This window comes from Osmerus mordax, chromosome 9 (assembly GCF_038355195.1).
Source record: "Osmerus mordax isolate fOsmMor3 chromosome 9, fOsmMor3.pri, whole genome shotgun sequence".
In the NCBI taxonomy this organism is placed as follows: Eukaryota; Metazoa; Chordata; class Actinopteri; order Osmeriformes; family Osmeridae; genus Osmerus; species Osmerus mordax.
Window position 1 is genome coordinate 11,932,366 of NC_090058.1, and position 14,608 is coordinate 11,946,973.

At 46.1% G+C, this 14,608-nt stretch overlaps 1 protein-coding gene and 1 gene segment (V, D, J or C); one reads left to right on the top strand and one right to left on the bottom strand.

The window, feature by feature from the left end:
- Nucleotides 1–765: 765 nt before the first annotated feature.
- Nucleotides 766–2,134, bottom strand: LOC136949120 (immunoglobulin kappa constant-like). The segment is given in 3 exon segments: nucleotides 766–1,264; nucleotides 1,813–1,885; nucleotides 2,078–2,134. Coding segments are annotated over 3 exon segments (465 nt in total).
- Nucleotides 2,135–4,214: 2,080 nt separating this feature from the next.
- efcab11 (EF-hand calcium binding domain 11) overlaps nucleotides 4,215–14,608 on the top strand; it is a 37,103-nt gene continuing 26,709 nt past the window's right edge. The window contains 7 exon segments of the mRNA XM_067243329.1: nucleotides 4,215–4,223; nucleotides 4,345–4,458; nucleotides 4,631–4,726; nucleotides 5,127–5,175; nucleotides 7,823–7,924; nucleotides 10,182–10,246; nucleotides 10,248–10,273. Of these exon segments, the coding sequence (XP_067099430.1) occupies nucleotides 4,215–4,223; nucleotides 4,345–4,458; nucleotides 4,631–4,726; nucleotides 5,127–5,175; nucleotides 7,823–7,924; nucleotides 10,182–10,246; nucleotides 10,248–10,273 (461 nt within the window).

The window sequence follows — 14,608 nt, forward strand, 5'->3', positions numbered from 1 at the left end:
GGGTTATTGAATTTTTTGTTGCTTGCCATGCAAACATGCAAATGCTGTTGTTTTTTGTTGTTGTAGTTGATGTCGACCTGTTTGGGAAGGAACATGTCACTTATCTTTGGATGATCTCGGGAAGAACTTTCTCTAGACACAATATCATGTTGTGTGCATTGGGGATGTTCAGACAAACATCATAAAAGAAAACATAAATAATACCAAAAAAAACATTGTTGTCTTGGGAGAGTGTCATTATGTCTGTCTGTGTCAGTTTGAACTCCTTTGTAGAAAAGCCATGAACTGTAGATCTTTGACTGTATGTCATCTAATGTATGTATTTTCAAATTCGATTTCCTTCTTTATTCCCCAAATGCTTTAATTGTTTAAAATGATTCAAAACAAACAAAAACAGCAATATATATATATATATATATATATATATATTACAGTGTTGGTTCATTTCGTAATTTAAATCACTGATAATAATAAAAAAGACATTTTTAAAAAGCCTGAGATGTAATAGCTGTATTTTGCCTATTTACAATTTGTACTGATTTTTATGTGTCCGACTGCTGAATTGGCACTAGTTTGTTTTGCTGAAATACCACTAATCTTACTACAGCCTCTACTGCAGATAATTTTGTTTGGTGCCATTTAACTCAACTGGGTACACACCTATAGCATTGCTATGAACATATCACATTTATCATCATTCACATTTATCCATCAACAATTGAAAATGATAATCAAGACACTTTGATCGTTTTAAAATTTGATTTATTGAAATAACCCTTGGCAGCAGTAGGCAGAACTTGATCACTTTACTTGCAACACCAATTTGGAAAACTATAGGCTTCCATTGACTACAACATTCACATTGTCAACTACAGGAAATAAAAAGAACGTAAACATGTGGACCATGAAGTCGCACAAAGGGATCGCTCTCAGACGGCACACTGGTCATTGCTCACACTCTTGCTCAGCGGGCTGCTCAGTGAGGAGTGAGTCAGCTGGCAGGTGAAGGTGTGTCCAGAGCTCCAGCGTGCGGGGGTCAGGGTGAGGACACTGCTGAGCTTGTACGTGTTGTCAGCTTGCCGTTGGGACACACCTGTCTGGACCTCAGTGCCAGTCAGAGTGCCTCCGTCCTCGGACCAGGTCACGGTGGCATCGTCAGGGTAGAAGGCCAGAGCCAGGCACACCAAGGCGGTGCTGTCCCCAGAGGAAGGTGCCTGGGTTGGGGCCATCAGAACCAGAGTGGGGGTGGACGGAGAACGGTTCGCTAATGAAGACAGGTGGGAAAAACACATTAATAAAACAGTGTGGTAAATAATTCTACAACAGCTTTAGGAGATCTGATCTGTAGAATTTGTTGAAATAAGTCAGTTTATGTCAAGTTGGACTTTTGGATTTTTCTTTTGGATTTTTTTAAATAAATAAGTAATTGCAATGTACTACAGATAAACAAAGATGTATATGTCTGCAAACCCTCACTGTTACCTTGTCTATTTTGTACCAAAAACTGGTGACAGATGAGAGACCATGTTAATATGTTCATTCAATAATCTCATTCATACATGTAATACAGTAATGCAGTTAATACAAATTTAGAAAACTGAAGGATTATGTAGATATATGAACCAAACAGCAACAACATACATGCAGGAGCTAGGCATAGTTTGAATATAGCTTGTAAGAAAACATTCCATGGCAAAAAGATGGAAAAAAATAATATATAAAATCATATAAAACTCTCTTTGTATATAAAAAAGTAGAATTCATATCCAACCGTCTATTATTTGGAATGTTATACTTAAAATGTTTACTTACTTATAAGTAATTCAGTGCCGCCTCCAAAATAGTTTTCGGATGCACGGTGATACACACCAATACAAAAACCTCCCTAGAGAAGAACGTTGCCCATGTAGGCTCTGTGTCTTCATGAGAGTTACTCACAAGTAGCTTAAACCCGATAATAAGCTATCCAACAGTTAAAAAGTAGATCAGTCCAAAACAGCATAGTATCCAGTTTTGAGGCTGCATGTAAACGTTTATAATCCACTTTGGTGCTATGGTAGGTTTTTGTATGAGGTACCAATCCACTTGTAACACTGTGATGAGTCGTGTCCAGCACAGTGATACACTGCCTCATCTTCTGCCAGCACTCCGTTGATGTGTAGATACTGGGTGGTGCCTCGGGTTCCCGAATATGTGATCCTGCTCGGCAACCCAGATGCTCTCTGATTTTCAATAACATTAAGTAAAAATGTGGGGGCATCTCCAGTCTTCTGTTGGTACCAGGTCAATACCCAGTTATTGTCGATTTTACATGGGATTTTCATGTAAAAAAATGTAAAAAATTGGCTCCTAGGCTGACGGAGATGGACTTATCTTGGGTGACCACAGCGGCCCTGTAACCTGTGGACATAGATTATAAAATGATTGAGAGAGAAAATCGTGTGTCTTAATTGCAACATATCCAAGCAACCTTTGTAAAATATTGCGTTTGGCGAGGACATTTTTGCATCACAGACCATTTAATAATAAAATAATTCTAGTATCAGAAATGTTAATATGATCATTGGTACAGCAGTCTTACCAGTCAGGGTCAGAAGCAGGGCAGTGAGAGAGACAGTAGACAGGACCATGGTCATCTATTCTGGAGGGAGCAGATTCTGATATCACTGGAAGAGAGCTGTCTTCACTGCAGATAAGCTCTCAATCTACCACTCCCTATAAAAGGGCAGTGTTTTGGACTGAAACAGTCACTCAAGCACGAACAGTCTCTCTCTCTTTCTTTTGCTCTCTGTCACACGAGCACACACACATCTAAATTTGCATAGTAAAGACAGTTTGACGATGGTTTAGGGTTAGTTTCATGTTTCACTTCTTCAAAAAAAAGTAAATGAAACAACGCCTGTTCAATGTGTGATACAGGGTATTCAGTTTGAATTAAAATTACAATTAACTGAATGAAAAAATGACTTGAAAATAGTTGGCTCCTCAACACTATACAAGAACACATTGAGTGAGTCCCAATTAAGTGGCTCCAAACCCTAGGCTTAACACTTAACACAATTGTGTGAACTTCAAAAAGTGCATGGAACATGCACAATCAAAGCAAGCAGTTGAGTCCCTGTGTCACCTCAAATGTGTGTGTGTCTGTGTGTGTGTGTGTACTGTATTTCATTTCCTCTTTCTTCTCTATGCTCTCTATAGAGCAGCTGTTGTCTCAGTATGTCTGTCAAGGGGACTACCCACAGCACTCCTGTGAGCCCAAAATACCCCACGGCTCTGACACCTGGGCCGGACCGGCACGCACAGAAGTGCTTGCACATGTTAAGGGGGGCGAAACTCATTGGGCCAAAGCTCATTAAAGAAATACAGTAAAGTAAAGGCACATTGAATGGCAGATAGAGAGGCAGTGGAATGACAGGCAGGGCAGGAGAAACGGGCAGGGCAGGCAGATGGGGAAACGAGAAGCATGTGAACAATCGTAAATTAGTGTTAGAACAAACAGGGAACCAGGAGTACTACGATACAAAAATACAAACAGAGTGGTCGCAAAAGAACTACCATGTCGTTTTAAGAACCGATCTGGCGATGAGTGACTGGCCAACCAGGGTTGATATACTGCCAGGCTGATGACCAGATGTGTGGCAGATGTAGTAGACTGAGGGAGTGAGATAGGAGTCTTGCCCACCACACAGACACCTGTGCACAGACATAGGCTGGCTACCGCTGGGAGGCAGAAATGGAGGAAGTTACAGCACTAACATAGAGTTTGCTTTTAGGTCACTTTATGTCAAAGATATTGATGTGAATGGATGGACGTACATTATGCATGCATATGTTTGATTGGGTGTATACTGTAGGGATGGGCTGATAGATGAGTCTGTGTACAGCCATTATCTAATCGGCTTGTAGCCTAAATGAGATCATATCAATAATTGTCAATATCTGATACATATGATTACAATCTATTTATCTACAATCTATATGTATCTGATACATATGATTACAATCTATTTATCAGTATAAGAGAACTATCTGTATGTTTTTACAAGCAATTTTGGTTCTTTTTTAGTTTGTCCAAGTTGTTGAAAAGTGTGTGAGAGGTTTTGAACAAACCAGTGATTCAATTATTTTCAAGTGATCCGAGTCTTCCCGAATGAAACCATTCATCTGCTTTTCAACCAATCAATGCATCTCTCTTTCTCTCTCTCTGAGAAATGGAATCTGTTGGTACCTGCAGCGCGGATTTTAAAAACGAAGAGGAGGCGGGACTGCATGGTCACCACAGCAACGAACGCACACGTTCCAAACCAGGAAGTGCAATCAAAACCAAACGGCGCACGTTAGCATTACCTGCCATTGTGCGTGTTTGATTTTCTTGTGAAAACAATGACTTATTTCTCGAAAACGATTGGCAATCAAAGGGTGATCACTGACACTGACAAGAAAAACATAGACACGGTAAATAAGAGGTCACGTTTCTTGGCTGAAACAAGGCTACTGTACTGTACCCTTCAAGTTTACGGCTAAAAGAATAGTCTAACAATTAGTAAACCAGGACTAGTCTATGAATGTATTCCTGAGACTTGGCTTTGAACATCAATTATTGGTGTTTGTGGCATTTTCTGTAAAGGTCTTCCGGCTTTGTGACCAAGACGGGAAAGGTTACCTGAGCAGAGAGGACATGAAGGTTGCTGTCGTTATGCTGTTTGGATACAAACCATCAAAAGTAAGAAATGTTGACAAGCAACACTGGCGAGACGGGTTGCTGTCTCGTCCTAGCGCGCAGAAAAACAACTCCGAAGGTGTTTAAGAAAGAAAGAAAGTTTACATTTGAACTCCCCTTTCTTCTCCCCTTATACTGTATGTCATTGTTTCCCTATTCGTACCGCAAAGGCGGTTTGTTTCTTTGGCGAACCAGAGAGTATTAGTACCATATGCCTAACATCCCTGTAATGTTGAATTATGCCCACAAGAGGACGCCATTGTCTTTTAGTCTGAAGAGACATGCCACTACTATCTTTACTGTGAAAGAATGTTATTATCTAACAGTAGTTGAGCACTGCAGAAACATTAAGTTGTTTATCCCTTCAACACTGTAGATGATTTGTTGTACATTTTCATTACAGTCAGAAACAACCATTTTAATGGGTCAAGACCAAGCAGCAAATTCACCAGGTAAGGCTAATGATACTGCGTTTAAACACACAGTTATTACCATATGACTTGGAGTATACTATCATTTGTTTTACCACTCAGCCTTTAAAGTAGCCTACAATGACAACTTGTTTTGACAGAATGAGGAAACATAAGTGTACGTTTAATGTGCCACTGTGAAATGCATAATATTATCATACAGGCCTACATAGCCGACACTTTCAACTTGTGTAGCCTTGATGTGTAGATTTATGATAATATACAAAAAGGCTCCATCTTGATGTACTTCTGCTACACTCAACTCTCTCCTCTGTGCGTGTGTGTGTGTTGCAGATTGGTGTAATTGTATTTTGTGTTTGTGTGCATGTACTCCCTGGCATGTGTCTGTTCAAGAGTCTGTACAGAATAAGGAATAGGAAGATATACCCACCGCCCAAGGTATAACGGAAAATGCCATTGACACCCTTTTTAATTTGAGAGAGATGAGCGAGAAAGTGGCACAGTCTACACACACGCACACACACACACACCACGCCTCAGGCCATCCTCAGACAGCTTCAGTGGCTTTTTTTGAGGCTAATTTATGGCGCGCCTGCAGTTTAAACGTCATTATGGTTTCATGCGCTGTTCATCACCGGCCCACTTATAGCCAGCTGAAGCCGAAGACTGAGCCAGTAGCCGGCGTGAACGACTCACGTCAGTGTGTCTCGGGGAGCTACGTTGGTGGAAGTTCAGGAACGGTTCATTATTCAGGAATTGCTCGTGCACATCTGATGCCTCGACCTTCTGCTGTACTTTTCATGCGCAGCCTTTGTTAAATAATTTTAGATGTTGTTGACAAGTTGCTGCAGTAGCCGTGGTATTGGTTGTAGTAGAAACACTTCTTATTGTAATAGCAGGATGGTAAATACAGTCGTAGTGCTATATTAGTCTGTTGCATTAGTGGTCGTAATATAGGCAGTCCAAGGTAGGGATAGATGGGTAGCAAAATAGAATGGCACAAGATGAATAAAAAAAAGATCTGCTTCTCTTTTCAAATAGATATCCGTGTAATCGTTTGAACCATTTCTAGCAATTAAAAGAAATCCTTCCACACTGAAGGACTGCGGTGGTGTGTGTGTGTGTGTGTATGTGTATGTGTGTGTGTGTGTGGGGGACGACGACTAAGATTGTATCAATGCTGAGCACACAGCCTTCCAAAAGGGGCCTTTGACAAGATGGAACAAGGCACCAGAGAAGGGAGACAGTTGGCGAGACGGCGAGCCTTTTCACGATAAGACGTGAAACGGTGGAAGACCCAAATTGGGAAGTCATTGTGAACCTGGTTCCTAGCCTGGAGCTAACCCTCCTTTGTATACTGGCCTCCAGGACTAGAAGGGAGGTAATCCGGTTAGCGTTTGTGTGTGTGTGTGCGCGTGTGTATATATATATGTGTACATTTTCTGCATGTGTCAATATACTTGTGTGTGTGTGTGTGTCTGTGACGAAATATTCCACCATCCATTAAATTTGGCTTGGAGCGAGCGAAGGAGGTAGCGAATGAAACGGGTTTCCCCTCCTGTGCTCCATGTGATTACGGTGCATCGGTGGTGGTGGTCTTTAGGGTAGAGCGGGGTGAGGGGGGATTAGCTAGAAAGCTGTCCCTGCATCTCCCATGCGGGCGGATGACGCTCGCGAATAAAACCCGTCTCCTGACAAAACGGATGACACTAAGACCACTGGTCTTCTTGTTTCCTGAGAAGCGTGACGCACGACCTCAGGCTCGAATGGTCCTGACGGAGAATGGTTAAATGGAGAGGCAGAACGTGTATATCCAGGTGTGTGTGTGGGCGTGTGACGGAGAGTCTCCATTGGGAGGGCAGGATGAGTCGGCAGCAGAGACCACCCCGATTGACACCTTTCTTCCATGTGATGGATCCATTTCAGTGTCCCACTCTGCCTCTCTGTTCTCTCTCTCTGTCTCTGTCTGTCTGTCTCTTTCTCTGTTTCTGTCTCTCTCTGTTTCTCTCTCTGTTTCTCTCTCTGTCTCTGTCTCTGTTTCTCTCTCTGTCTCTGTTTCTCTCTCTGTCTCTGTTTCTCTCTCTCTCTCTCTCTCTCTCTCTCTCTCTCTCTCTCTCTCTCTCTCTCCTCTTTTAAGTGAAGAGAAACTGAGATGTGAAATGTGTCTTTTTACAAAGCCCCACAGCATGCTGCCCTGGCTGGCTTTCATTCACTGCCAGAGACACTCTGCCTGGTTTGCGGGGAGTGTGTGTGTGTGTGTGAGAGAGAGAGAGAGAGAGAGAGAGGGAGAGGGGGGAGAGAGGGGGAAAGAGGGGGAGAGAGAGGATGCCAAGCTAGATGGTCTGTCTGGATTGGTGGAGCGGACATTTGGCATGTCAGCCGTGCACGTGTGTGTCTCAAAACACGAGGACAACGATTTTTTTGGGGGGCCGTCTTTGATATTTGAGTGAGCCGATTTGATTGGGACTAAAGAGATATAAGGATGACTCATCACTAGACCCCGCTCACCCATTCACTCACTAGATCACTCTTCCACTTATTCGATTGCTCAAACCATATTTCTCACTTACGCACCCACTCTCTCTCTCTCTCTCTCTCTCTCTCTCTCTCTCTCTCTCTCTCTCTCTCTCTCTCTCTCTCTCTCTCTCTCTCTCTCTCTCTCTCCAAGGCGTCTCTGTGGAGCGGTTCGTACCCCTCATGGGGAGCAAGTTGTCAGGGGAGGATCCTTACGACAAGACGAGGCAGATCTTCAACGCCTTTGATGTTCACTGTATGTTCACTCCCAAGCCTCCTCCTCTCCCCCTCTCTCTCTCTTCCTCCCAACCATCTCTCTCCCTTCGTCTCTCTCTGCCCTCCATCTCTCTCTCTCTCTTTCTCTCTCTCTCTCTCTCTCTCTCTCTCTCTCTCTCTCTCTCTCTCTCTCTCTCTCTCTCTGTCTCTGTCTCTGTCTCTCTCTCTCTCTCTCTCTCTCTCTCTCTCTCTATGTCTCCGTCTCTCTCTCTGTATCGTTCACCCTCTCGTTCCTTTCTGCTTTCTCATGTCCTCCGACCCGCATCATTCCTCGGTGACGTTCCCACAGTTCGTTAGACATCACCATCAACAGCGCTTTCGCTGCCACTTTTCCTGCCAACAAGTCCACCCAAAGCCACGGCCGAGCGGACGGGAGCCTCACAGCCGGTGGGAACAAGAGCGCAGTGTCCCCTCTTGACCAGAGAGGGGCGCCAAGCCGTAGCTCCTGGGGTTGAAGCAGGGCCTCTCTCCTCTCCTCGTCCTCGCCGGTGTCAGCCTCGATGCCTTTCTGCAGTGCACAATCCCCAGCCGCCGAGGACGGGTGGCGTGTTCCTGCGTGTACCTGTGGCGCCGGCACTGTTTGCCCCAAGCTCTGAAAAGGTTGTGTGTGCGCGCGCGTGTGAATAGTGAACGGAACCGTACGTGTTTTTTTTCTTTTTTCGTCTTTGCACTATATCCCCTCCTTTTTGTGTCGAGGCTTAGAGTTCTCTGCTGATGACGTGAAGGTTTGACTTACTGCGACTCCTGACTGACTTCTGCACACACACACACACACACATTCACTGATATTCAGGGAGGGGGGGTGGGGAGTGAAACCTTAAAGGGAGACCCCCGAGAGGCGGTGGAATAGAAGCTAGGTGGTTTTATTTTAGTTTTACAGCAGCTGTTTCCGGCCTGGTCTACCGGGAGGTGGGAGTATAATTAATCCAATTAATTTGGTTCCCCCAATTTATAGTCAGGGGAGTGTGTACAGTACAGCGTGTTCATGTGGCAGTGTGTTCCTGTGTGTGAGACGCTGTCTGTCTGCGGGTATGCAATGCAAGTTTTGTGTGTGGGTGCGTGTGTGGGTGTGTGACTGCCATGATTAAATCTGTTGTCAAAGGCCCAGGGAACTCTCTTCATTAACCCCCACTCAGCCTCCATTACAGATGAGGACCTTTTGTGTCGGAGACGGCCGGCTCGTTTAAGACCCGTTCTTATCGGAACCGAGCCATGAAGAGGGACGTAGCTCCGCCATGCACATTCTCCCCAACTTTCCTCCGTCTTTCGCTCCGTCTCTTTCGCTCCGTCTCTTTCTCTCCGTCTCTCGCTCTCCTTCTCCCCCTTTCTCCCTCTCTCTCCTCCTCTATGACTCTCACTGGCATGTACCCACCGTCGGGCGGCGTGAGCCTCGAGTGTCTGTGTGTCCGGCACGTGTGCGCGGTGATATCTTTGTTTGTGCGCGCGTGCGTGTGTCTGGTATTATCGAGCTGGGATTGAGTAGCACTGCTCTCAATTAGCGGTGAGATTGTCCGCCAGGCCTCATTCGCTCTCCATCCTTTCAGACACTTTTTGGGCTCGCACACCCGGGCAGATTGCTCCATTGTGTGAGTGCTGAATTCGGATTTACACACCCAGACCATCATTCGGTCAGTTTAATTCTGCTCCATTTAATGTGTGTGTGCGTGTCAAAGAGAAAGATTGCGCAAATTCGTTTTTTTCGTGCCTGTGTGAGCGAGGGAGGTTTGCGGTGTTGTGTTTATGCTTCGTGTGTGCTTGCAAACGAGTCGTGTGGGTGCATGCATTTCCTGGCACACAAAGATTGGAGCCCTCTTAATGCCTATCAATAGTTAATCCGCATCAATAGTTGATGATATCTTTCAGACAGGCGCACCAGAATAATGCCAGTCTGGAATAATACATGTATACATTACCATATCCTGAAAGACAGGGCGACTAGACGGCACCGTCAGAGTCATCGTCACCCACACATAAACACACACACACATAAACACACACACAAACACACACACAAACAAACACAAACACACACACATACACACACAAACAAACACACACACACCACACACACAAACACACACAAACTCATACCACCTCCAACCTAATCAAAGGGTTCACACAACTCTCCATCCCCCACTGTGTCCTACTCAAACGCACACACACACACGCACGCACACACAAGTGCTGATAGACACAAATCAAGTCCTGACTCCGGCATGTTTTTGTCTGTCACCAGGGTCGAGGCTTCCTGAAGCTTGAGGACTTCCAGACGGCTTTCAAACAAGTGGCCCCTGCCCTCCCTTGAGAGAACTGCACTGGAGGCTTTCAGGTGGGAACGCCGAGGGGGAACATGTAAGGGGAACGTGTGAGGGGAACATGTAAGGGGAACGTGTAAGGGGAACGTGTGAGGGGAACGTGTGAGGGGAACATGTAAGGGGAACGTGTGAGGGGAACATGTAATGGGAACGTGTGAGGGGAACGTGTAAGGGGAACGTGTGAGGGGAACGTGTGAGGGGAACGTGTGAGGGGAACGTGTGAGGGGAACGTGTGAGGGGAACGTGTGAGGGGAACATGTAAGGGGAACGTCTGGAGAGCATCTAAAGGAAAGTCTGAGGGCAAATGTCTCAAGATAAATGCCGACCCCGGAGCGCCTGCATCCACGTGGCTTCAGAGAGGGGGGGTAACCAGCCATGAGATTCACAATGGGCAACTCCACAACACAGGCCTGCATAGAAACGCCCTAGCGCTCTGAGATCTATATGATTTATTTGGCTGTTGTCCGGCCAGAAACTACCTTTCGTAGTTTTGCATCTGTTTGACACTCGTCACCTGACCCGAGGTGGGATGAAAAGCGTGTTTGTGGTACACGGCAGACCGGAGGCCAGCCCTGACCTCTTCCTCTGACGGCAGGAAGGCAGGTATATGGCATGCAGGCACAGGTCACAGGTCCCAGCTTTGGCTGTTGCGTCAGGAACGTTTGAACCCGCGACTCGTGCCGAATTGTCGCCTCTCTCCGCTATCTACTGTATCTTTCTAACAGCTGGAGAGCTGTAGGTCCCACTGATGCTTTCCCTCTCAGTCACCTCTGATGTGGGGAGCCAGCCGGGAGGAGGGGGACACGGAGGGGCGAGCGAGGAGGGAGAAGCCAAGCAGAGGAGGGAGGGGAAAATGCGCTCTGCGAAAAGTGGGAAAACAAACCCCGCCAAAAATCCATTTGAGATCTGAGAAGATAGCGTGTGTGTTTGTGTGTGTGTGAAGTTATCGGCTTGCCCAGGGCAGTGTTTAGTCCAGATTATCACTCCAAAAGTGATAAATAATAACACTTGCCCAGAGGGAGAGGGCGAGGGAGAGGGAGGGAGAGAGAGAGGTATCTAGGGGTGATCGAGAGAGAAAATGCCAGAGTTCCTACTGTACACTCCTCCTAAAAGAGCCTGCAGGCTAGCGGTTTTCCGCGTGTGCGCTCCTGTGCACTTTTGCGGATATGATTATTTTGTCATGTTTACTGCTTATGTGTGTATTTGATAGCCTATGATATTAAGGAATTGTGTGAAGAAGAAAGGGTTTTGGCCACATATCTGTCTGGGCACAAGCAAGGAAAAGTTGTTTCTTCAAGGGCTTTTTATCTTGAACATGAGATAGGACAAACATACAGGATAGTTTTTTCTTGGCAAAATTGTGTTCCAAATAATTCAACTAATCCACTCAAAGAAAAAAAGAATTCTGTCCATTTTGGTGTGTGCGAATGTGCATTTCTTCCGTCTTTTCAGAATCAGAATCTGAATTCGGTTTATTCGCCATGTATGTTATACAAACAAGGAATTTACTGTGGCAGGGAGGTGCAAAACACTAAACATATACAGATCTTAAATGAGATCTGTATATGTTTATATGTTTAAATCTTAAATTTCATGAGAAAGGGCTAATCTCTATACTTGTTCTTTGTCGTGAACATTGCCAAGCAATGGAGGTCTGCTTAGGATTTTACACCATAACTCACTCACAGTTTCTCACTTTGTGTATTTTTTCATTTTTAAAGCACTGCACACATTACGACGTACTTCCACCCTTCTCTCATTCGATTCCTCACAGACACACACACACGCACGCTCAACGACACACACCACACACACGCACGCTCAATGACACACACACACACACACACACGTCCCGCCACCTCTTTTACACGCTCCAGATTTACGGCCGTGCGACGACACGGCCGCGCTCTCGCAGCCTTCCGCTAACTCGGTAACTGGCGAGCGCCCCCCCGGCTCCTGTCGCCATGGCAACGAGGCCACGCAGCCGCTGCGGGCGACTGCCATCGCACGTTGGAGGGGTTCTCCTGCAGTTGTTTATATCCCCGTCCTCTCCTCCCTCCTCCATTCCTCCGTCAGCTTTTTGTCTCTTTCCCTCTCCTTCCTTTGCCCCTCTCCTTCGCTCTGCCTCTCTCCGTCTTACTTTCTTTCCTTCCTCTGGGTCCACTCTCCCCTTCTCCCGTGTTTTTGTCGAGCCCTCCGTGTATTCCACCTCTCACCCGCCACCTCCCCCTCCGCCTTCCTCCCCCTTCTTGCTTTCTTCACTGTTTCCAGAGCAACTATCAGTCATCGCTGCCTCTGTTAAACACCTGACACCGTGCCCGCTTTCTCTGAGAGAGGAGGGCCAAAGCACCGGCAGAGGATCTTTTTCTCTCTCTGCTTTCTCACTATCTCGCATTTTGTGCCATCTTTCCCTTCCTTTCCTCTTTACACCCCGTTTCTCCTTCTCTCTCTTTCTTTGTATTTCCTTCTGTTTCCATATCTCCTCTTTCCCCCTCTCTCTTTGATGCCAATCTCTTTCTCTCACTTTCTGTCTTTCTCTCTTTTTTCCCCTTTCTCTCATTGTTGTTTCCCCTCGCCTTCTTTCCCTCTCTCCACCATGTTCTCTCTCTCTCTCTCTCTCTCTCTCTCTCCTCTCTCTCTCTCTCTCTCTCTCTCTCTCTCTCTCTCTCCTTCTGCTCTCTTCTTGCCTCACCTTGTTTCAGGCTTTGTGTGTCCCCATCTGCAGTCTCCGTGCCTCAGTTCAGCCTTATGGTAGCCCGTCATCCACGGTCCACCCAAAGGCAATGAGCCAGACAAAGAGAGAATGAGTGCGGGAGGGGGTGCACAGGTTGGGGGGGATGGTGAGAGGGACAAGGAGCAAGACATTCTTGCTTAACCCCCCCCCCCCCACACACACCACACACACACACACACACGCACACACTCTCCCCGACACTGTTTTACAAGTCTTGTCCTTGTCAACCTTGGCCCGATTCCATATCAAACCCCTGCCCTCTTCTCATTACCCCTAGCCTAGGGCAAGGAGATGACTAAAGAGGGCATAGCAGACATGGCGGTGATTATTTAGGGATTCACTAATAACACTAGCATTCATTTCATTTCGTTTTTTTTTTTATGGGCCTAAACATTTGTTCTGTTCACACTTTTCATCCTAGGTATGGATACAAGAGAGAGACACTAGAAAGGTGAAATCATATCCACCAAACATCCACTCACTAGAACTGAGGAGAGGAACATGACTTTAAAATGGCCGTTGCGACTGTTTTGCGAAGTCTTTTTTGGGGGGAGGGAATTCATCGCAGGTCTGTCCAACTCCTCAAGGGCTCTTCATCTCTCAAGCCCCCCCCCCCCTTTCTAATTAGTGTCATACTTAGGCATTAGAAGCCAGGTACATATGGGTCCCTAGCCAGACAGTGACATTAAGCACTCAATTAAGAGCAACGGAGAGGCGAAGGATTTGCAGACACTTTTGGCCCCTGAGGGGACCACCGTAGCCAACTGCTAGCTAACCTGTCTTCAAGGGAAGTTCTCCTTTGAAGGAGTACAGTATCCCACACTTCTGGTGATATTAGGTAAGATATGACAGCCTCAGTTGTGGGGTTTATAGCCTTTCTTTTCACAATCACGTCAATTCCAACATCTGACACCGGAAACCTAAATGAATTGCGTGGAAAGCAGATAATGGTGAGCGCTTTCATGTTTGTCAACGGCAGGCGCGTAAACAGATTTGTTATATCTGCAGAGCACAGCTCTTGAGCGTTTATGTTGTTAGTAGTTGTTTGCCGTGTGTGTGTGTGTGTGTGTGTGTGTGTGTGTATTTGTGTGTATGAACACACTCCTCTGTGTGGAGTGTGTGCGCGCAAGCATATCTCTTTGATGGCCTCCTAATCCGTTCGAAATGGAGTTTGAGGAATTAATCAAGCGTTCTTTAATTAAACTTCTTGGCTGCTCGTACCCCATTTAACCACACAGAGGAGGGACATGCGGAAACATGCATGCAAATGTGTTCCCACCAACTCTCTCCCCTCTAAGCTATCATAGGAGGTTACTCGGAGTACCATCTCAAACTTGATGCCCCCTCCTCCCCCCTCCCCCCCTCCCCCCTCCCCCTCCCCGCCCTTCCTCTTTTCTCTTCTTTTCTCCAACATCCCTTTTCCATTTTGTATCTCTTTCACATTTTCTAACCCCCTTCCCCTCTCAAGTGTGTACGTTCTCTGTACGGTTTCAATTGAGTAACAGACAATGGAAGGCCCCTCCACGAGACTGTCAGGGAGCGTGATAGGGGAGGTGGGGGGAGAGGTAGGTGTAAGACTTCCACAAAGGGGGGGGGGGGGGGGAATGAAAGGAGA